Raw genomic sequence first — 22,991 nt, 5'->3', positions numbered from 1 at the left:
ATTAACAAACTTGGTTTTATTTTCAATTCTTCAAGTAAATCAAATTAATAATAATCAATAAGAAGGCATATGCAAATACAAATACGTGAATTTATATATGTACATATGCGCATATACATACACATATACGCTCACTTAAGTAGGAGAGAGCAAGATGTCGAACGTTGCCGTTCGTTTGCTTTGTCGTTCGTTCCGCGCTTTCGCTTGCAGTTCATTCAAGGTAACGGCAATGAGCAAGGTAACGACACATGAGCAAGGTAACACTAATAAGCAAGGTAACGACACATTTTTTCGTGCGTGCAGCCTGTTAAATCGAATTATAAGACGTTATCACGTCAATAAAAAAAAATACAACAAGCAACTAAGTAGTTTTAATTTTTTTTTTTGCACAAACTTTTCAAACTACCCTCGTAGTAAGATCAAAAACAGCTTTCAATTATTGTCTAAAGAGATTTTCGATGAGACTCGCTATATTCTCCCATATGTAGTATATAGTCAAACGGCTCCCAGTTCCAATTTCCAGCTCAATTCTTCTGGCGAAAGTTGAAATAATGATCCCTCTCGAGTATCAGGGCAATTGAGACGTCTATAGTACAAATAACGACTTTGATAAATCATTTCGATTTTTTTGCCAAGATTACAACTCTCATTCCAGCATTTTTGAAATATCGAATCCGCTTTTGACCACCAAAAACCCGATACTTACTCTTAAAAATGATCGACGATGGCACACCACAAAATTTTTATTCAACTGATGAATTTTTCCTACAACTGAGCAGTTTTAGATCTCGCCGGTTAACCGCCTTTCTTATTCCAGCGCCAAAACAAAAATGAGCCGTACGTCAGGCCGACTGCCTTCCTCGACGGTTGGGTAGGAGGAAGTCAACCGTTGGGTGTATTATTATTGAATTATATGGTATATGCCAACGCGTGCTAATGGTAAGAATATATTTATGGAAAATTAAAAAAAAAAACACACATAAAGTGAAATAAATATTCGCATATAAAGAAACGCGATTTTCGACTTACGCGGTTATTGCTTGCAATCACAGAAATACTATGTTTTCATATTCAGAATTGTCGGTCATGCAAGGCTTACAGCTGTGAACGCCAATATCTATCGCTATTGGAAAAGAAGATTATTAAGACTCTGTGCTCTGATAAGTAAATAAAGGGTATTCCAAAAGACGCGCCTACTCTTACCGATATTGCAGGGAATGCTGCTGGAGACACAATACTTGGTCGGATATTAATCCGGGTTGTTCCGGTAGCATAGGCTATTATGCCTTTTTAATGATATTTGTTGTCGCATAGTCTGACGGAAGAGCAGATTTTTCGTTGTTGTTGCAGCAATTCATAAATCTCTGGCAAGCGTAATGCATTCATCGATCGGCGTTGTCTATCCCGTCTAACGGTAAGCATAGGAAACGACGGCGTAGGTCCCAAGGGAAAGGGGTTTCAGATGAGTAGGTTTAAGGGAGCACGTAAATCGGTAGTTAGACCGTGCGGGATACCTTCACATGCCGCACATATGTCGAGTATGGCTGGCTTGATCCTGGATAAGTAGGCATAGATGGCTCATTGTATGACTTGGTGCCAAAAAGTACTGAACATTTTTGATAAAGGACAATCTCGGAGTGTAAACAGTATCGTGATAGTGGACGAGACTTGACTGCACTGTTAGTATTTGCCAACCAACACTCAAAATAAATTATGGGTACCTAAAGTCATAATCAGCCCCATCATTGGATACATCGTAGAAAACCTTCGAATACGAATGTCTACTACGAATACTAAAAAATTGTAATTGTGGGTTCCATGTGAACTCGCAAAAAGTGCTGCCAAACCCAAATGTCAAATGTTGATATTTCTACAACAGCTGGTTCAATGTAAACAAGGAAATTTAGCAAAGAATCTTTAAGGCCCCTATTATGAGTTGCATTCGATCTTCGATATTCGTTGGTTGTCGAAGATCGAAAATCGAATGTCAATTTGGTATTATGAGCGGTGCAACGCTGTCGAAATTTTCGTTGTATACCGAATTTAGAGTCGAATGCAATTTTGCTTTCGATTGTGTAGCGTATTGTGGGAAAACTTGTTAAAATGTTAGTTGTTTGCGATTATTTATGGTTTTATAGTAACCAAATAATAAATATATACTAATTTTGTTAATATTATGCAGGTCGAAAGTCGTGAGTACCAAACAGCAATTAGAAAGGCTAGTTGCATTAATGGAAGAGAATCCACAATTCGCAAAATGGGTTTCCACCAAAGTACAAGCAGCAAAAAAATGGGAGGAATTTACAACGGAGCTGAATTGCTTGGGACCACCAGTTAGAACGGCAGCAAAATGGATTAAGGTTAATAATGGTTTTTTTGGTGGTTTTTTGATGTTTATAGAAATACATTTTTATTTTCCCTTGGCAGGTATGGGCTTAAATACGTAGAGGAACTGAAATACATATTTTTTTCGAATGACGAATAATTGAATAAAGAAAATTTATAACAAAAATAAAACAGAAACTGTGGCGTAAAGGTTTCTATTTAATACTTTTTAGATTTTTCTATAATATTCCAAGAATTTCATTTCTTATGTTTTCTGCTTCTCCGTTATTTGGCTCCACTTCAATATCTTCAGCATCATCGTTGAGGGTCTCATCGGATAACTCTTCATCCGGAAGTTGAACATTATAAAACAAGCAAATGTTGTGCAAAGCTGCACACACATTAATAATTTGTGTTGCTTTTTTTGGATAATAGAGAAGAGCTCTTGGTTCGGGTGCACTGCTGCAATTGGTTTTCTGTACTGGACAGTAGGTTCATAAACGCCTCTTTAGATAATCCAAAGTTCTTTAAAAAACTGTAAGGAAATTTCTGTAATATCATCGAGCGATGAATCGTCGAACCACAACTCCGTTGTACTCATTTTCACAAAAAATACTTTTTTTAACTTTTAAAATTGTTGTTAGCAAAGAATTTCAACACAATCGGGTTTTCTTTTATTTTGATTTGCTGTATCAGCTGAGAAAAATTATCTATTGTAAATGCGTCGAGCGATCGAAATTCACAATAGTCCTATTCTTCAACGAATGAGCACCATAATACCAAATGAAAATTCGTTCGATCAGCACTTTCGACTATAGTCGAAGATCGAATGTTGCTCATAATAAGGGCCTAAGTTTTTTGACAAGTCAGCTGAATTTCCGAATTAAAATGTATTCCTTGACAAGTGCCATTGTTAATGGAGGAGGAAAATGAGAGAAGCAAACGGAGTCTCAGAACTGAGCGAAAAATATTGAGAGATCCAAACAAACCTCTCGATATGGGCGAAGTACTTGACTTTTTGTTAAGGGGGGAGCCTGGTTTATGAGGTCTAAAAATTGCATCTCTTTGCGATTTTTTTTTTTAAGGAAAAAATTAATTTAGCACTGCAAAGTTTTTTCTATCTTTTAATAAAAAAAATTTGTACTGGTTAAAATAAGTTGAAAAAAATGTTTAACATAGAAATTAGTAGAGCGCTGCAACGCTGGAGTTTCCAGCTGGCGTACAAGATATAGCTCGTTATTATCTAAAGCAAAAAATTCAAATGGATTTCTAATTATCATGATTTTTTATTCTAGATGAACTAAGAAAACTGAGAGAAATTCCAAAATTTCAACTTTTTGGAGGTTTTAAAGAAAAAAAATACCTTTCTGTAAAACAAAAATCACTTCAACTTGGTATAAAAATCTTGAAAAATTTTTTTTTATCTATTTTGTTAGTTCAAATAGAAGAGCATTTAATACTGAAGGGAATAAGCTATGATTCATTTCAAAAGGTTCATTAGTTTTTTTTTTTTTTCATTCATGTACGCCAATTCAAAGAAATTATAAAAATGAAAAGTCGAGAAAAGAAGATAAAGTTTCTACTATAGCTGTCCGGTCACAGCGTAACTACCTAACGCTCGTCCACCTTTGGCTTTGTATCTACGGAAATATTGAGAATTAGGCTCTGTAACTTTGTGTGAATATTCTGAAATATATTAGGAATCGCTTAAAACGAAAAAAAAATTGATTTTTTTGACCTTATAAACCAGGCTCCCCCTTAAAGAAAAAGTTTACTTAAATACGATTTAAAACAGGTTTATCAGGTTTTACCGTTTAAATAATGCTGCATTCACATACGTTTAGAGTTTTATTGGAGACAGCGCAAGCTAAGTAAGGTCGTCGTTCAAAACTCCAATTCTCCCCTGTTTTACGGTTTCTTGCGGGGGGAGGCTATCAGCACGGAGTTGGCAAAGATTTCGACGTGCCAATGGGGCAATCGACATTTAGCTATGTGTTATAAGGCGTATTGACGTTAATACAAACACGATTGTGCCCTCAAGGGGTAAATCTGGGCATGAGTGCCAATGAAAAACAACAGATGGAATTCTATCAAAAATATAGGTTTCCCGGCATCTTTTTGTGTGGGAATGGAATTTTAGTTTCTATGAAAAACTGTGTACGATTAATTGCCTGATGATGATGATCTGAATATATAAAAGACCTTACGCCATGACGGCCACAGTAAACCCAAAATGGCAACGCTCCGCTCACAGTGCAAAGCCTGCACCCACCGAGTATTTAACCACTACTGAACTGAAACCTAAGAGACTGTCACTACAGCCCTAGTGAAAATAAATAAACAAGGTTCCCGTGTCGCACAGTGGTATCACAACGGAACTGTAAGGTCTAAGTGAGTTGGTCATATGGACCGACTACCACCATAACCTAATCTAACTACAGCCCTATCTCCCAGCTTTACAAAAACTTTGGCATTGCACACCTCGACAAGTGTAACTGTTTACCCAAGTGTTGCTTCGACGAGAATACCTCCTGCAATTCCGCATTTTGCACCCAATGTCCTATTGTTATGAAAATAAATGTACTTGACTATGATTTTGCTTTAAATCCTTGCGAGATATATTAAATTTTGTATAGTTTATATATTTTAAAATATTGAGTACGCTTAAGACAAATTAAATGGAGCGAACAGACATCGAGTAAAGCGGTCAGATAAACTTTAAATGTAGAGTTGTGATCAAAAGATATTAACACTTTTTCTTCTATTAAAATATAATAAATATATAGAAATTTAAAAATATAGTTATAGCATAAAAATGTCATTATTAAGATAATTTAGGGATTTGAGTAGTACTATAGAGTATAAAGTTAAGTATGTATGATTAATAGTTTGCTGCTTAGTTAAATTTGCTACCACAATGCCAACGGGTTTATTGCATAGAGGCGTTAAAAGTGGCAAATGGTTGAGTTTTGCGTATGTCGGTTGTAGTACAATGAAATATTTATGAACCCTCAGCGCGCAGTTGTGGATTAGGCAAAAATAATAATTGACGAAAATCATATAGAGTTGGTTTACAGTTTTTATCAAGTTTGTGGATTACATCAAAGTTATTTATGACTGTTACAACTGTTAGTTTTTTTGTTTACTTAAGTTGATGTGGGATTTCTTACACATAAAATTTACTTTTTCTTCTTTTTTGAATTCTTTTCAACGGGAACTGTCTCGGATTTGCGCTTCTGGTTCGCCTTTGCCGGTGGTGCACTTGTTGAACTCGCGCCGGTTGAGTTCTTAGCGGCTTTCTTCTTTTTCTCTTGCCGTTCCTTTTCTTCGAGTTCAAGATTCTCGCGCTCGATTAGTGTTATAAGTGTGTTGCAACGACGTTGTAATTCCAGTGCCGTACGAGATTTAATAAACCAATCGAAACGAAATTCTGGCGACGAACTTCAAGTCAAAGAAAAATTTAGTACAACAATTTCTCGCATTTGTCTCTAATATTATTTCTTACCGTATAGCATCCCGTAACTCCTCGTATACATTCTCCTTGTCGAAGCCTAACTTGTGTAGCATACAAACAAGGAAGCGGTCCTCACGTTCTACATAATTTTTGCCCTTATTGTTTCCATATTGCAAACGTAACTGGTGGAATGGTGCGCGATAACGGGACATCTGCAAAGAAAAGTAAATAGCATTTTTTCTATTTTGCTTATTATTTAATGTTCCCTTCCACTCACTTTCTGATCTAGCGCCTTTTTGATAGACAGTCTTCGTTGTATCTTTGCTTCGCCGCGTTCGATTTGACCCATAATTCTTTCGATGTCCTGCAGTTCATGACAGCGCTCCCAAAACACTGCATTATATTCTATTACCTCTTCAGGAGTTTTGCCCTCTACATCTTTCGCAATGTTTTCAATATCGTCACGTCCATATTTCTCGTTGGCTTTGATAAATTGATTGAAATCACGTTTGGTCCATGTAGTGAATCCCTGTGTCAGCAGCGACTCTTTCTCAGCAACCTCCTCTTCTGACAGTGGTTCGGCTTCGTCAATCTTACGTTGTTCCTCGCGTTGCATTTTAGTTGCCTCCGAGCCTAGTTCTGGATTCTTCGGCACTTTATAGCCCACTGTTTTGCGGAAATAGTATATCTCCTGATCGAGCAACTCAAAGAGACGTGGCGGAAAGAACTGGAAATCTTGTACAATAGGTTGTTTAGGTGGACGCGGCGCTTTAGGTGCTTTGGGTTCAGAGACCCGCAACGCCTCACGGAAATATGCATCGACCGCATAGTTGGCTTTGCGTTCACGCTTAGGTGGCTCGATCCAATTACCTAGCGCATTTAGTTTCTGTTTTTCACGGTAATCTTCACCCTCAAACTGATACACAGACGTCGAACCTCCCTCGCCGCCCACAGTGTCAACGGTAAATGTGCGCAAAGAGCTTTCACCTAATTGGTCCAACTTAGCCTTGTCTTCAGCGGTCTTTGCTTCACCTCGTTCCAAAATAGTATCGATGTCTTCATCAGTGAGTTCAGAGTCCTTCGAGGCGAACACATGATTAGCCCCAAATCGGATGATATTTAACATTTCATCTTTATTCAATTGTGCAGATCGATTATCGACCAGGCGCCCTTGTTGTATGACCATTTTGTCCAGACGTAATTTTACTTCAGCGCGCTCCACAATCTTTTCTTCCACCGTATTTTCGGTGATGAAACGGAAAACTCGGACTTGCTTCTTCTGGCCGATACGATGAGCGCGATCCATTGCCTAAGCGAGTAAAAAGGGAATAGATTTATAAACTTCAAATGGAAACATCAATAGTAAGTACCTGCAAGTCCATTTGTGGATTCCAATCGGAGTCATAAATGATAACGACATCCGCAGTGGCTAAATTAATACCCAAACCACCAGCACGTGTGGAAAGCATGAAAATAAATTTCGAACTGTTGTCCGCGTTGTATTCCTGAATCTGTCGGTTACGATCTTCGTGTGGTGTTTGACCGTCCAAGCGACAATACTGGTAGTTGCGCCATAGGCAATAATCTTCGAGTATATCCAACATGCGTGTCATTTGTGAAAATATAAGTACACGTGAACCCTGTGCTTGCAGCTTGGGCAGTAATTTATCCAATATGACCATTTTGCCCGAGTTATACACTAAATGTGTGTCGGTAGTATATGGAGGACCTGGTTCGGCACCATCGAACAGATACGGATGATTGGTGCATTTACGGAGTTGCATTAAAATATTTTGTAGACGCATTTTCTCCAGTTTACCCGCACCATTCACAACATCAATATCTTTCATTAGAACTTTTGTGTACCATTCGCGTTGCATTTTCGAAAGACCAACAAATATTTTAATTTCCTTCTTAGGCTTAAGACGACGTTCCACCTCCGCTTTGAGGCGACGTAACAGAAATGGTTTCAATACTGCATGTAAACGTGTTATAAGTGCATCATCACCCAGACAGGTGTTCGTATTGAACCATTCATCGAAATCTTCCGATGAGTTAAAAACGTCCGGCAACAAGAAATTAAGCAAAGCCCACAATTCATGCAAATTATTCTGCAATGGTGTACCAGTGATTAGTAGACGATTAGCTGTCTTAAACTCGCGTAAAATTTCTGAGAGCTTGGACTTCTCATTTTTGATACGATGCGCTTCATCTATCACCATATAGCGCCAATTAAATTTCTTAAAAACTGACTTTTCGCGTATGCACATTTCGTACGATGTGACGCAAACATCCCATTCGCCTGGCAATAAAATATCGCGTATGAATGTATTACGCGCATCTTGATCTCCAATCAAGCAGACAGCGCGCAGTGAAGGACACCATTTTTTGAATTCGTTAACCCAGTTTTGTAATGTGGATTTGGGTACAACAACAATATGTGGTCCAGCCTGATTTCTGTAATACTTTTGAATAGTCACTTACATAATAAGAAATATGTTTAAACTGGCTTACTTAAAATGCTTGAGATAGCCAAGCAACGAAATCGTTTGTAAAGTCTTGCCCAAACCCATCTCATCAGCCAATATTCCATTAATGCCGTTTTCGTACAGAGATATCATCCAGTTCAAACCTCGCACTTGATAGTCACGCATTTCGCCGTTTTTAATGTAGCTAGGTGAGCTCTCAAAGCGGAAAAGCTCTTTCGACTGTGTGTCCTCAGCCAATAGTTCCTCGTCTTCTTCCTGCTCTGTTTTACGGTGGCGATGGCTAAATAAGGAAATATTTAATAATTACCTTTACTTCTATTTTTCATCACTTAAAATTTTTCACTTACTCTGCATTGCCATCTTTCTCCTTTTCCTTATCTTTGTTCTTTTTCGGTCGACCTTTAGGCTTTGTGGGGCTTTTCGAGCTGTTTGTCATGAAATGTGTAAAAATTTCAGTTTGCTTAAGCAAAAAATCGAAACGTTTCCCACGATCAGTTTCAATTTTGTTGTCGAAATCCACTTCCTTTTCAGCAGACGAAGTGGTGGCCTCCGAAGTGGTTTCATTCTGAAACATTAACTTAAGTTTTAAAAACAATATGCAACAACAAACAAACAATAATTTGCCGCGTTTTTTTCTCATCAATTGCATGCTGGCCCGGCATTTTCAGCTGTTCGTAGCGTCGCTCACAAATGCCTTGCCTTGCGTGTGCGGTGCTTCTTCCAAGAAGACATATACACACACACGGCTCACATTTTTTGTGAATAATTTTACTTACCGAATTATCATTAGCTTCCATCACTTCAGTTTTTCCTTCTTCTTTGGACATTGTCCTTATTATAAATAAGCTCCTTGCAACAATATTAACAATATTTCTTCAGTTTTTCTGCAGTAATTAAAACTTTTTACACATAAAATTTTGCAGGCTGCAGACAAATTTTCACAGAGAAGACGAACGGAACCAAGTAAAATGAAACAATCAAAGAGAGTGGCATTCAAGTTTTGAGACAGGGTCGCATTCGCAAGTGCGCTGAATTTCATAGCTGTTCTATAGAACTCTGTTTGCGATGATCTATCGCATGTGAGCTGGCAATTCTAATTAATTACCGCATGACATAATTACCGTATTGGGCATTTCATTGCACTCAAGGTGGATTTATTAAGGTGACAGCATTCACCCAGCTGAATTTTTCGCCGTAGGTATGGCTGACGTCAAAATGTTATGCTTTGTTTGTATGCATTGGTATGTTCACATTCGTATGTTTACATTTGATTACTGATTTTGACGTGATGCTTGGACCAAACGCAACAACAAATACATGTAGGGTTTTACTTATATGTGTTTGCTGTCACCTGTAATAAATTCGCCTTGATTGCACTGTTTGCATTTTCGGGCAAAATAAGAAATTTATTAAACGAAAAATTAATAAAGTTTCGGTAAATGTTGTTGTTGTTATATCAGCTTACTAACAGCAGTTTCGGCAAATCCATCCATTCGCTGCTGTTATCACATAAATGTTAAATAAGCCTAGGAAATTATAATAATTTAGAATAAACATTAATTTTTTAAATATCTCTTATGATTTTCAAAGATTTCGTATAAATGAAAATATAGCTGGCAAATAAGTTCTGCGATTTATTATGGTCTATAATTGCATATAACGTATGAATGATTTACATGCGATCATCATCCGCATGTCGAGGTAGGGTAGACAAACTAAACTATGATAATTAGGACACTCCCCCCAAAAACTATCCTTCCCTTCCACCCTAGTTCCTCCTTCCTTAACTTTAACCTCACCCAAAAAAAACAAATTAGTATGTTAGTATGTATGTATAGTATATAGCTACTTTAATTTAAGTCGAAGGCCCTGGCAGCCATCGCTTAGTACTTACGTGTGACAGTTATTTATAATTGTTACTCTTGTAAAATAAATAAATAAATAAAATAAACTATGATAATTATTAATCTCTTCCTCAAATAAATAATACAAAATTTATGTATTCTAACAATCTTTTCTAAACAAATTCTATGACCCAATGTTATTTTGTTATGCGTATATTTATTTTATTTACTTTAAGTGCCATTTATAATGGAGATATCTTGCACACGTTAATTAATAATTAAGTACTAATATTGTAGAAAATTTGAGATTATCGAAATGTGTACCCACCAACACAAATGAGTGCATATAGGTCCTTTTAACGGACTCACATTTGCATATGTATGAATGTACATTTTAATACTTTACAATACAGTTGATTTTGCATTACTGCCCACCACCCCCACCGCCGATTCGCTGGCAGCCAGCAATACACCATAGCATATTGTCACCGCCGCCATCCGATTCCCCGTCCTAGCTATCACTCTTCTGCGTTTTCTGCATCACCTGACGCAGTTGTGGGAAGCTACTCTTTGTCGGTGGTGGATGCAAACGTGCACATAAAGCTATAAATGGTTCATATAGCGACGGGCGTTCCATTGCATTTACCGTGTAATGCTTTATACGTTCACGTGCACACCAACTATTCGCTCGATTTAAAACAGATTCTACAGGATCGGGCTGTTGCTGTTGTACTTGTGGTTGTATCACTTGAGTTGGCGGCGACGCAGGTGATTCACGTCTGTTACGAGCTCTCATATTCGCCAACACAATTATTGCTACATTATCCTTTTTCTCCTTATTGCGGTCGATATCAATTTTGATATCAGCCAACATATCCAAGCTGCTGGGATCTGTAGGATCATAGACCAACACATAACCATCGGGAAAATAGAGATAGTGGCGTGGTAGTTGACCCTTTCCCTGTAGGCCGGCGCTATCGTAAATGCGAAGAGTTTCTCGAGCACCGCCACGTCCCGTATCCACACTAGCCACGTATATATCCTCAATAGTGGGATGAATTTCCTGGGAAAGGATTATATCTTAATTAAATAACATACATTTTTATTATTAATAAAGATGAGTGGGTAGAACGTTGGACCCACCGTGTCCATTGTGACGTTGCCATAAATTAATTGCTCCAGCAGCGACGTTTTGCCGACCCCTTTCATGCCACATATCAGCACTTTGCCCACTTTACCAATCTTGGCAGTTAACATATTTCTACAATTTGATTTGTTAACACTGTGATTTGTAATTTCAGTGATTTATTTTATGTGTGCTTATTTGTTGATAAACTTTCAACACAGGCACATAAACAGCTGATTAGATTTTCAGGGTTGCCTAAATTGAAATTGTTTAGTGATGGGAAAAATCGCAAGCAACTAAATTTGCGTAGAAATTAATTTTATATAAAGAGACACATTAAAAATCAACTAACAAAAACAAAAAAAATATGGGCTAAAATTTAGTATAATGTATATCGCTTTGGAAAAAACGGTAAAAAGGGGGTGATAGAGGGGTGTATCCCCATCGTAAAACTGAAAACAGAACCTGCCGGAGGCTTATAGTTTTTAAGTAATTTAATGTTAAAGTTCTCTAATTTAGCGAAAAGTTGGTGTTGCCATACACCTGAAATGAAAACGAAGTTCGCACGCAGGGATGTTCAGTGGAAGGTTCATTGTAAAACTGCAGTATTTTTTGCTGTAATTTAAAGTTGAGAAATAATTTTGAAAATAAAAACATACAACTCATTTAAACTTAAAAACAATGATATTAAGCGTATCACAAAAAATAATAAAGTAATTAAAATTAAATTAAATTAATTAACACAGTATTTTTGCGTAGAACTCCTTTTCGCGTGGGCGGCCTTCGGCCGCGCTTCAAAAAAATAACCCTCATCAGTCCGACTCCGGCTACGCAATGCACAGTATTTTTGCGTAAAACTCCTTTCCGTGTTAAAACCATTGAACCCAAAATTAAAACGTCATATGCGTGTATGTAGTAAGGAGGCACAATAACCCCCATTCCCATCATTAACACTAAACTCAAGTACTTAATTTTTGTTTTCATTTGCAGGCATCCGGCAATACCATACTGTTGTAATTCCAATCTTCTTCTTGTTCGCGCTTAAAATTGGAATGTGATTGCATAGGCAAATGAATTTGCATTCAATTTTAATAGATATAATTCGAATATTAGCATAAAAATCGGTAAAAACACGCGTGGGAGTGTATATTTCGGGAATTTTAGTGAAATGTTAAAAAATATAGATTCTAATGTGGCAAATTATAGTGAAGTTCCCGAGGGCATTTTAATTAAAAAATTATTATTTCCCGAATAATTTAAAGTTATAAAGAGTGTTCCTTAACACCTCACTAATATCTCCACCAAGTTTCATTAAAAAACATTATAGTTTGCCAGAAATTCCAAAATATACATTGTTCTAAATTCCAGCCAAAATATGTTCGAAGGCATGTTAAGGCACCCCGCACGACACTAACAACCTTTTCACATGCCCTTTAAAACCCACTCATCTAAGACCCCTCTCCCTCTGGACCCAACCTGTCGAAACAGTATGTTTCCTGGGCCTACTTTTAGATGAGCCTGACGAAGACGACCGGTGATATACTCTACACTGACGGAGCTTCTCTTACTGCTACAACAACAAAAACAACAATAACAAATATTGCGGACGACAAGCTTCAGTTGCCTTGTGAGACGCGCGTTATCTCGGCCCAATTGCGTTATAGCTAAATACTTCAAAATAAACAAAATTCCTTCTTTGGAATAATCAAACACCTGTGGTTATTGTCATTGTGAAATCATAAAACACTCCCAAAAAATGTTGTACGAATGTTGTTGGAGTATCAGTTTTTGATCGAACATAACTCCAAGTCGTTTCGGTAAATTAGACCTGAATTTCGTGGGTACGAATAATTTTACCGCTTTTTTAACTAATTTTTTTTTATTATCGAGTTTGAACATATACATTTAAGTATGAAATTCGATTTCTTTTGCACGACCACCGCGTGCACGTTTTACGAAGTCCAATCGTTGAACCCAATTTTCGACCACTCTTTTTTTCATAAATCGGCCGAAATTCCAGCAATTTCGCGTTCAATATTGGCTCTGAGCTCACAAATCGTCGCCGGCTTGCTACTGTAGGCCAATGACTTCACATAACCCCAAAACGGGACGGCTTGTTAAATGGACCGTAAAATGGCCGTAATGCTCTTAAAGTAGCAGCAACAGAACGATTATTTTCATAAAAAATTTGCACGATTTGCAATCGTTGCTCAAGTGTGTAGCGTTCCATGATGAAATGTATACTAATGAAGTTTACAAATGACAAGCGAAAAATAAAAAATATTGCGTCGTTCGCCCTCCCTATCGGAAAAAAGTTGAAGCGCACCTATTGAATAACCCATACATAAAGATTTCGCAATTCAATCCTTTATTAATATTACTTACAAGAGGAAACGAAATGATATGGTTCGTACTTTGTAAATTTGACAAATCTGCCAATATTAGTCACAAACGAAATGCCACTTTTCACTTATTTCTTTGACCAAAATTTAACTTACAAACAACAACCTTTAAATGCAAACTTGACATACTCGTAAGCAGTATAGACGGATATAAAAAATACTTTCTCAAATATAAACATCAACGCTGTTACTGCTTTATTTCCGCTGGCATCATGGCTCAAAAAATGGTTAAAATACGTACGGATTTTTTTTTTTGTGGGAAATGCGAAGTTAATAGTTTTTTATTGTGCTCTAGTCGGCTGTAACTAAGGAGGTGACACAAACTGGTCAATGCAATGCTTTATATTCAGTTGATTTTATTAAATTCAGGACACAGGAATTTTGTTAAAATACTTCAAATATTTTCGATAAGCATTTCGTTATGTCTATATACATAGTTTCATAGGCTAAATTATTAAATTGAACCACAAATTCAAGTTTTCTATATATTTCAACCATTTACGCAAGTAATGCTGAATATGTAAATTCAGAACATGACCGATTTGGTTGATACATATGTACATACTTTTCTAAATCTCTAAATCACCTCCCCGCTTAAGAGGTATGTACTTATTCTTACCGAGACAAAAAAATAATAATAATTTCAATTGAAAAAAAAATATGCTACAACATCTTTATGAAAAACAATACTAAAAAAGTAAAAAACTTATACTAAGTAATGTAAGTAAAAATTAAAAACAAAAAAAATTGAAATACTGTTTTAAATAAAAAAAAAATTTGACTCTGCGATCCTGCCAGGAGTCGAACCTGGAATCTTCTGATCCGTAGTCAGACGCGTTATCCATTGCGCCACAGGACCGTGTATCAGAATATTGCCAGATGCTGTTCATTTGCAAAAGCACAATATAAAACCTTTAATGTAGTGAGAGAAAATTAGCGCAGTATAATTATTGCTAAAAAAATTACACATATGTAAGTACATAAGAGATATTTTTTATTATAAATAAATAATACTCTTTTAAAAATAGTGGCCAAATAAAATATGAAACTTTTGTAAAAACCAACATAGACAGCAACGGCGGCACGTACATATATATGTATGCATATATTTGCCTTTCATTTTTGGCAAACATATTTTGGTTGCAAATTTACTAAAAATAACTTATTTGTTATTAGACACAAATAGTTACATACATACATGCATACATATTAAGCGTGCTAATGACCAAGCAAATAAACAAATGAATAGGACGGTCATAAAAATGTTTACCTAAGAATTGATGCCGGTTGATTGTATGTGTGTGTGAAATTGTTGAACTGCAGCAACAACAAAAACTAAATTGAATATGTAAGAATAAACGGGCGGCTACCAACAAATAAAAGATGTCGGCGGAGAGCCAAAAACAAAACATAGGTGAAAAAACTACAGTAAAAACAAATGGAGAGAAAAAACCACAATATGGAGATATAGAAATAATAATACCAAACGTGTGCATACATATACATAAAATTTTGTATATTTACTTAGTTTCATCTTGTTTGTCGATTACATTTTTTTTTTCTTTTTGAGCTTTCGTGTTTACTTTCTTCGACCATTCGAGACACACCTACGAAATTCGGTAAAGTAATAGCTATAAAAAACGATAGAAAATTGCTTATCAAGGAGAATGCATAAAAGTTGATGGCGGAAAAGCTGCTTTTTCGCGATTAGTGGTTTGAATGCCAAAGTGATCAGTTTTTTGGTTTATAGTTTCATTTGTTTGTTCACATTCTGATTGAAATTTTGGCATAAAAACCATCAAATCGCAAAAACAAAATATTATATATATGTACATACGTTTAAAATTTTGCTGTACTACCGCTATCAACTTGTATGAATTCACATTGATTTGTATGAATTTCGGCAATAAGGTTTTCAAAAATTATTTTTTATTTAAATTATTTTGTTTATTGCATGCATATAAAAAAAGAGAACAGCAAAGATTAAAAGTGTTAAGGCGTTAGGTTCAAAAACTGCAATAACAACAATTGCAGAAGCAACAGTGTGGAGATATAGAAATTATAATTACAAATATACGTACATATATGCATTTGTATGCTTTAGAGACACACCTACGAAATTCGTGAAAGCAAAAGCTATAAAAGCGCTAGAAAAATGTATGTTTTTCGTCAAATTGTCAAAAATAAATGTGTAATCTAAATCCTTTGCTATAAAAAAGAAGGCAACAAGACAAAACCGCGTGGCGCTTTCCAGTTAAACATGCATACATATACATATACATATACATATGTACGTATTGACCATACAAACGAATGAGGGAAAAAATAAAATTTAAATTTAAATGGGGCATATTTTCGTTTCTGTGGCATCTGAAAGTGTTACACATGCATAGATTACACAGGCCGACAGCATCTCATACCCAGAAACCGGACTATATATTTTCGAAGGATTTTGATGCGATGAATGGAAATCTGGCTTCAGAATTGCTCTATCAGCTCTGGTTTTCGAGATATCCTAACCTAAAAGTGCAAAAAACACCGTTTTTACCCATATTTGAGGTTATGTAGCCTTGCAGATGTTTTCTTTCACCAAAATTAAAGGATGGCATCTTTAAATACAAGCCTTCTTTTTTCAAATGGCGTTGAGTTTGCTCAAATATAATTTTTTTTCACTGAGATATCGCATTTTGAAATTTTCATTTATCAAATGGGATCTTGTGACCTTTTTCCCTCAGCATGGTACTTGGCTAAGAAGCACTAGCGCCAATTAGCTCTTCATTTTCGCCCTTGCATTATGCGTGAGTTTCCACGCATCTACAAATTTCGATTTTTATGGTGCCGGTAATCCAAAAGATTGCAAGTTTATTGTTCGGCGTTGTTCATTAAAATGTTCGATGTCGATCTACGAAAATTAAAAAAAACTAGTTAAATATATGAAAAAAAAACTAGTTAAATATACGAAAAAAAATCTATGAAAAAAGAGGTTGTCTGTAAAGTCGGTTCACTGACGATAGTTTAACGTGACAACGTCATAAGAAAATACTGATGGAATGGTTGCATTTTTCAAAAGAAAATTTTAATTTTATTTGTTTGATAGATATTTTGTATGGATATAGAGAAGGAGGTAAATGGAATTGCAATGGAATAGGTCAAGTTACATTTACACAAACGTGAAAAATGACGAAACACTTATCAAATTCATGAAAGATATCTTCAATTTCGATTGTGCATCAGACGTTAATAAGTCAACAACACTAAGAGGCACCATCATCGATTTGCCTTTTTCAAGACACATTACACTCGAAACACTCCCTTTCATTTTCTACTTTTCCTATCATCGTCCTATTCTATCCTATAAATTAATAATAAAAACATTAAAATAACAGGTATTATTAACAACTAGTCGTCACTAATTATAAATTCGGTAAGGATGATGATGATATAATGGGTTTTGTTTTAAATTCTTCAACTAAATCAAATTAATATTCCTCATAGGGAAATGGTTCATTACCATGCACACAGGAAGAAGGCATATGCAAATACAAATATGTTAATTTATATATGCTCATTCAAGTAGGAGAGAGCCAGATGTCGAACGTTGCCGAACGCGGGGGCCGATTGTGTCTCTTTGTCGTTCGTTCCGCGCTCTCGCTTGCAGTTCAAGCAAGGTAACGACGCATGAGCAAGATAACGCCGCATGAGCAAGATAATATTTTTTGGTGCGTGCAGCCGACTACATCGAATTATAAGACGTTATCACGTCAAAAACTAGTAAAATATATAAAAGAAATGAGTGAGAGATATTTAAAATATTTCTTCCAACAAAACTTAAAAGAAAACTTAAGAAATAAACCTTGCGATCCTGCCTGAAGTGGAACATGAAATATTTTGATTCGCACACGTATTTCCGTCATTCGAAATTCTTGCTGATGTTTTTTTTTGTGCTCTGCATACCATAAGGTCTTACTAAAAATCAAATTGAGAAGGCTAAAGTGGACTACAACCATAAAATATCAGTTTTAGTGAAAAAAAAAAAAAAAAAAAAAAAAAATGGCACCTTGTTTGGACGATTTCGTTTTCAGTACTGTTGTGGTTTTGTTCTGATTGGAAGTATTTCGACATCTGATAAAGTCAAAGCCCTTTAATGGTTCAAGTGTGGTTAGTATTGTGTGTTGAGCCTTAGCTAATTTGTGAAATCTGCGCGATTGCATGCAACGAGTGACCTAATAGCTTTAATAAATTTTTCAATGGGGGTGTTTTTACAATACAGAACTCTCAAAATAAGATATTTAATAAAATTTGGCATTCCATCATGCTTCGTTTCACTCTCCCACACTTTTGAAAACAATTAAAAATATGTACTAGCAAGTTCCTGATCAGCCGCGTTGCTGAAAGAGAAATTTGTTGTTCTCAATTCTTTTTTCTGGGGCAATAATATTGTATATTCAATATTCAAAATAAGGCAATAATAAATACCATACCTCACACTATTGTTATTGTCATTACTTATTTTTTGCCTACCGCTTGTTGAAAGTGTGTCAAAGGAGGCATGAATAAATATATTTTATTTCCGATTCACATAGCAAGAGTCGGATTTTTTTGAACATAATTGGAATATTTCTATGATTACAACCCATCTCGATTTTGTTTTCACTTATATTTTTTAAATTTATTACTAAATTTTGTAGCAAATAAATTGATTTCATGATATAAGTATTTATTATTTTCATATTTCATTTTAATCTTTTATACCATATAATTTGAATACATGTACGTACATTGAATATTTTCAAAATGCAAATCACTAAACTAATTTGCTCCGACTGATTGCTAGAATCATTATCTGCCATAAGGCCTCTAGCTCGGAGTCTGAAAATGCTTATAATTAAAATGACTTGTAAAAAAAAATGAAAATAAATTAATGTGAGTAAGCTTATTTAATTAAAAAATGCACAAATATTTTATATGTACATACATGCGTATATATGTATGTAGGTATATATTTAATTACAATATTTGATTCAAAAAATTGTTCATTAGGTATTGAGTACGCACGAACTACCTTAACATTTGATATCACAAAGCCTTTTAATTCGACAAAAAGCCAACTTCCTTACTTGAAATTTGCTCTAATCAATCAACCAATCAAAGGTGCACAATAAATATAAATAATATTATTGACGAAAGCAAATAGTGTGCCTTTTAAATTGAAATATTGAATGTGATAACAAAATTTATGGAAAGTTACTCATACGCAGTGAGCGCCACCCACAATCGTTCATTCCTTCTTTCTACCGTACTCGTACATATGAAGGTAGCCAACGTGGCGACAAGAACTGCGCACACCATTACGAACAATTGCCAATGCTGCTGATATCTTTGCTTTATACAGCCGCCAAAATCGCTCGTAAGTGTTGTGGTTTCGATGGATTAACACGATCTTGTTATCTGGCACGAGTACTGCCGAGTATCGAATTTAATAGTATAGTATTTTGTTGTTATACTATATATTAGAGTATACGCGTGCAGACGTGTTCATGTGTTTTGTTTGTTGAGCGATCGCATACGCCCTTTGTGGTAATAAATTTACGTTAAGGCGATTAAAGTGATGGCACTGTAATCTAGTAGTAATTGGCTCTTGGACTTCCTGCAAAATTGATATGAATTGTGGCATTTTTATTAAATATCTGCCGCATTTTTGTAGCTATACTCGTAGAATTTTTAAAGTAAAAGTAATGTCATATCTTCTTTTCTCCTTTTTTGAACACAGAGCACCTATTCTCCTCAGACGCCCTTACTATCATCTGAATAGACTGTGAAAACTGTCACAGTTGGATAGGTTCAGGGAAGAAAACTATTCCAACTTTTGTTCGTTGCTTGGTAGCACCGCTGGATCAACGCAAGTTCAACTGTACTGGTGGATATAGAAAAATACACTCAGTAACAGCTAATTAAAGCCGGCTCAAACTTCTAAGAACACTATTTTTACCAAGTGGACTTATTCCATTCAGTTCACTAGCTCTTTATTTATATATTAAATTAATAAATGCACAAATACATTGCACAATATGTTCCAGTACACAGTTGGAATTTTCCCTATATTTAAAAATTTTCCTTGTGATTCATATAGTATATAAATTTCAATTTAGTGAGACTTCTCTACGATTGATTCCAATAAACCTATTGACCCACGCTATAATTCAAACAACAAGTAATAACAAAAATAGCAAATTTTTTTTCATAAGGCAACTTTTTGTGGTTATAACATTTTTTTAGTTAATTTTTGTTGTTCGAAAACAAAACTAAGACAGAAAAATAAAATATTCTCCGTTGCACTCTCTGACTCTGTCAGCACTCTAGTTTGCAAAGCTTTAACAGTGCGTCTGTTCAGAACATGCAATCTTACATTGGCTTTAATACTCACGCAACATCGTCGCTGTTATAAACTCTGTATGTATGTACGCAAACATACGTATGTACGTACATACATGTGTATTTATGCCTACATATATACTTTTGCTTCAGTAAAAATTTTATACACATTTGTTTACTGCACGTGTTATAGCCGGCTTCAGCGTACGTAGACAGTCAACACCGCAAGCAAGTTCGCTTATCGCCTCTCTTGGAGATGACGTTCTACTATAAGTGACTAGTCACTTCTATGCGCGATCCGTATAAAATGTTTAAAAATGTATACATGTAAATATATTTTATGTATATGTGTACATATATACATATATGCACATATAAATGAATATACAAATACATGGTAAGTAGATAAGTCAAATAGCTTGAACGACATAATAAATTTACTCAAATAAATAAAGAACGATTCAATTTGATGCTCGTAACATCGAGATGCTATATGCCATTGTAGGTTTCGCTGCCGCTGCCAACTTCGCTGTTTTATGCAATGACTTTGCCTTTGATGTTAGCAGCGCAGCGAAGAGTCATAAAATAAATAAATACATATGTACTATATAAACGTAGAGGGCTTGTACAACGTCTGTACATTTTTATTTTATATTCTCTGCAGAGAGCTCAGCTGCGTGGATAATGATTTCATTACCATGAGGCGCCAATTGTCAATTGCTGTTAGTTTGAATCTCGTGGTTTTTGTTTTTAATTTTGTATGTTAATAATTATAAAAACCAATAATGAGTATTTAATTTTTTGCAAAAACATTTTGCTATCTCTCCGTGAGTTTAATAAATTCCCTTGTTTAAAGATACTACTCCTTATCGGTGAAAAGTTGACTATGTATTGAATAGCGTCTCGTCTTAATTGGATGTCACACCACCCAATTGGCTTTGGAGATAGCAAGATGAGCATGGTCATCGTTTTCCGAGATTATCATATTATGGACGTAAGAATATAATACGTAGCGGAAATGAGCGTTTGTATTTTTAATTTTAAGTCCCTGTAATATCTATAACCACGGTCAAACACCCAAAAAGGGTGAGAGCGCCAATTTTACATATATATAAAATATCTATAGTCAGTTTTAAATAATAATATACAATACAAGAAGATTTCCACAAATTAATTATTGAAGAATATAATTAAATTTTGTATAATCCCTGCAATTATAATTTCCCTGCAGGGCAATTTGAGATGTGCTTATATACTATATTACCAATGTTCTTACGCCTAACTTTTATAATTATCTGTTATTTTTCGCAAGCTTTCGCTCCACACTGCTCAATTATTGTGTGTACCTTTTTATACGTTCTCAAGTCCATATCGGCACCAGAGTCGGCACATTTTTATTTCAGCTCGGTCATTGAAATTCCTTTGCTGTTGCTGGTGCTGCCTCAGTTAGCAGCACTGCTCATATCATCGCCTCTGTCTAACATTGCTATTGTAGGCATTTCATGTTCCGATTTTTCAAGACACTTTACCAGTCAGATGTGTAGCTTTGGTGTGAACGGACATAGTTGTTTCTTGTGGTGGTGCGTGATAAGTATTTAATTAAATTCTCGTGCAAAAAAAATTAGAAATAGTGTGAAGTGTGCAAGTTTATTGGCTTTGCTTCTTACTGCTATTTTTTCTTAATTATTTGGGTATATTTTGCGTGCGATTATTAAAGTAGACCAACTTTCACCATTTTTACGTACGAAAAGTTATTGAAAAAGTTGGCAAAAAATCCATTGCTAATTTTGTACGCAACAACACACCTTACATTTTACATAATTATTAATTCTAAATGATTTGCACGGGCACTCTTGGGAACAGTGGAACGTGTAGCTTTTTATTTTTCTTATTTAATTGCAATTATTATTTATTTTTCTTATTTGAAAAGAGACAATAAATTAGGCTGTAAAAAACAACCACGACATCAAGGTTACTGCGGTGCAGTGTAGTTAAAATTGTGGAAGTTTTATGCACATATATTTAGTACAAATCTACGTATATATGTATTTATAGAAACGTTATTTGTATGTGTGGCATTTTCAAATTTGTCGGAAAGGATAAGTGAAGGATATAAATTAGAAAAATTTTGTGCTAACCGCACATACTCGTATACAAATATACACAACGAAGGATACACAACAGGCAGTTCCAAAAGCGAAAGGGAATAACATATCTGTGCCGAAAGACATCAGAAAAGGTGAGTGGCAAATCAAAACAGCTGATGTTAGTTAAAGAGAGTTAACAGCAACTTGATTGAGATTTAACATGTTTATGTACATAGGCCGACAGGCCGAACATGTGTATATGTAAGGACGTAACATATGGCAAGCAGTGTGCAAATTTAGCCTGCCATATATTTCTTACACAGCTGAGTTTCTACCATACAAAGCCAGAAAATTGCTGCATTTGTTGATGCAACACAATTTTGTGGTTTCTATCGGACAACTTTCGCTGCATTTAACCCTGAACTTTGTCAGCTAAGAGTATTTACGGCTTCTGTCGTTTACGAACAAATGTAACTAACAAAGTGTGATCGTTCATAGTTTTTAAATTAAATAACGTATGGAAAATAAAAGAAATTGGAATTAATTAAATTAAAATTTACTAAATCGAATTAAAGTAAAAAACAAACACATATGTATATTATTACAACATTAATTATTGTTATATAATGTTAATAAAATTAAAGAAAATGAAATGAAATAAATGAAATTACATTGAAATTCAGTTAAAACAAAATAAAATAAGGTAAAACCAAATATGCACAATAAAATAAAACAAGGTTTCCTTGTAATGACATAATAAAATAAAATAAATTAAAATAAAATAAAACGAAATAAAATCAAATTAAGTTAAATTAACTTAAATACAATAAAATATAATACTCTAAAATAAAATTAGATAAAAAGTTTACAAAACAAAAAAAAAATTCAACAA

The 22,991-nt window shown here is 35.0% G+C and overlaps 3 protein-coding genes and 1 non-coding gene across 5 annotated transcripts in view; 1 reads left to right on the top strand and 3 right to left on the bottom strand.

The window, feature by feature from the left end:
* Positions 1-5,386: 5,386 nt before the first annotated feature.
* On the bottom strand, positions 5,387-9,226 carry LOC129244553 (chromatin-remodeling complex ATPase chain Iswi). The gene is made up of 7 exons (XM_054882247.1): positions 9,045-9,226; positions 8,616-8,833; positions 8,294-8,548; positions 7,150-8,236; positions 6,057-7,088; positions 5,831-5,991; positions 5,387-5,766 (listed from the first exon to the last, which is right to left on the bottom strand). The coding sequence occupies exons 1-7, from the start codon at positions 9,093-9,095 to the stop codon at positions 5,505-5,507; spliced, it is 3,066 nt and encodes a 1,021-aa protein (XP_054738222.1). The 5' UTR covers positions 9,096-9,226; the 3' UTR covers positions 5,387-5,504.
* Positions 9,227-10,309: 1,083 nt separating this feature from the next.
* On the bottom strand, positions 10,310-11,455 carry LOC129244686 (NF-kappa-B inhibitor-interacting Ras-like protein). The gene is made up of 2 exons (XM_054882462.1): positions 11,256-11,455; positions 10,310-11,175 (listed from the first exon to the last, which is right to left on the bottom strand). The coding sequence occupies exons 1-2, from the start codon at positions 11,367-11,369 to the stop codon at positions 10,624-10,626; spliced, it is 666 nt and encodes a 221-aa protein (XP_054738437.1). The 5' UTR covers positions 11,370-11,455; the 3' UTR covers positions 10,310-10,623.
* Positions 11,456-14,426: 2,971 nt separating this feature from the next.
* Trnar-acg (transfer RNA arginine (anticodon ACG)) lies at positions 14,427-14,499 on the bottom strand. Its single transcript has one exon. It is a non-coding gene; the product is annotated as a tRNA-Arg (tRNA).
* Positions 14,500-21,490: 6,991 nt separating this feature from the next.
* The window catches only part of LOC129246470 (pyruvate carboxylase, mitochondrial), a 74,303-nt gene continuing 72,802 nt past the window's right edge, over positions 21,491-22,991 (top strand). For both annotated transcript variants that reach the window (XM_054885326.1, XM_054885325.1), the window contains exons 1-2: positions 21,491-21,592; positions 22,068-22,251. The gene's annotated coding sequence lies outside the window, so the exon portion shown is untranslated. The remainder of the gene's footprint in view (positions 21,593-22,067; positions 22,252-22,991) is intronic.

The sequence above is a fragment of the Anastrepha obliqua genome, chromosome 4, assembly GCF_027943255.1.
Source record: "Anastrepha obliqua isolate idAnaObli1 chromosome 4, idAnaObli1_1.0, whole genome shotgun sequence".
NCBI lineage: Eukaryota > Metazoa > Arthropoda > Insecta > Diptera > Tephritidae > Anastrepha > Anastrepha obliqua.
The sequence above is the reverse complement of the archived record's forward strand: the minus strand, read 5'-3'. Positions and strand labels throughout refer to the sequence as shown.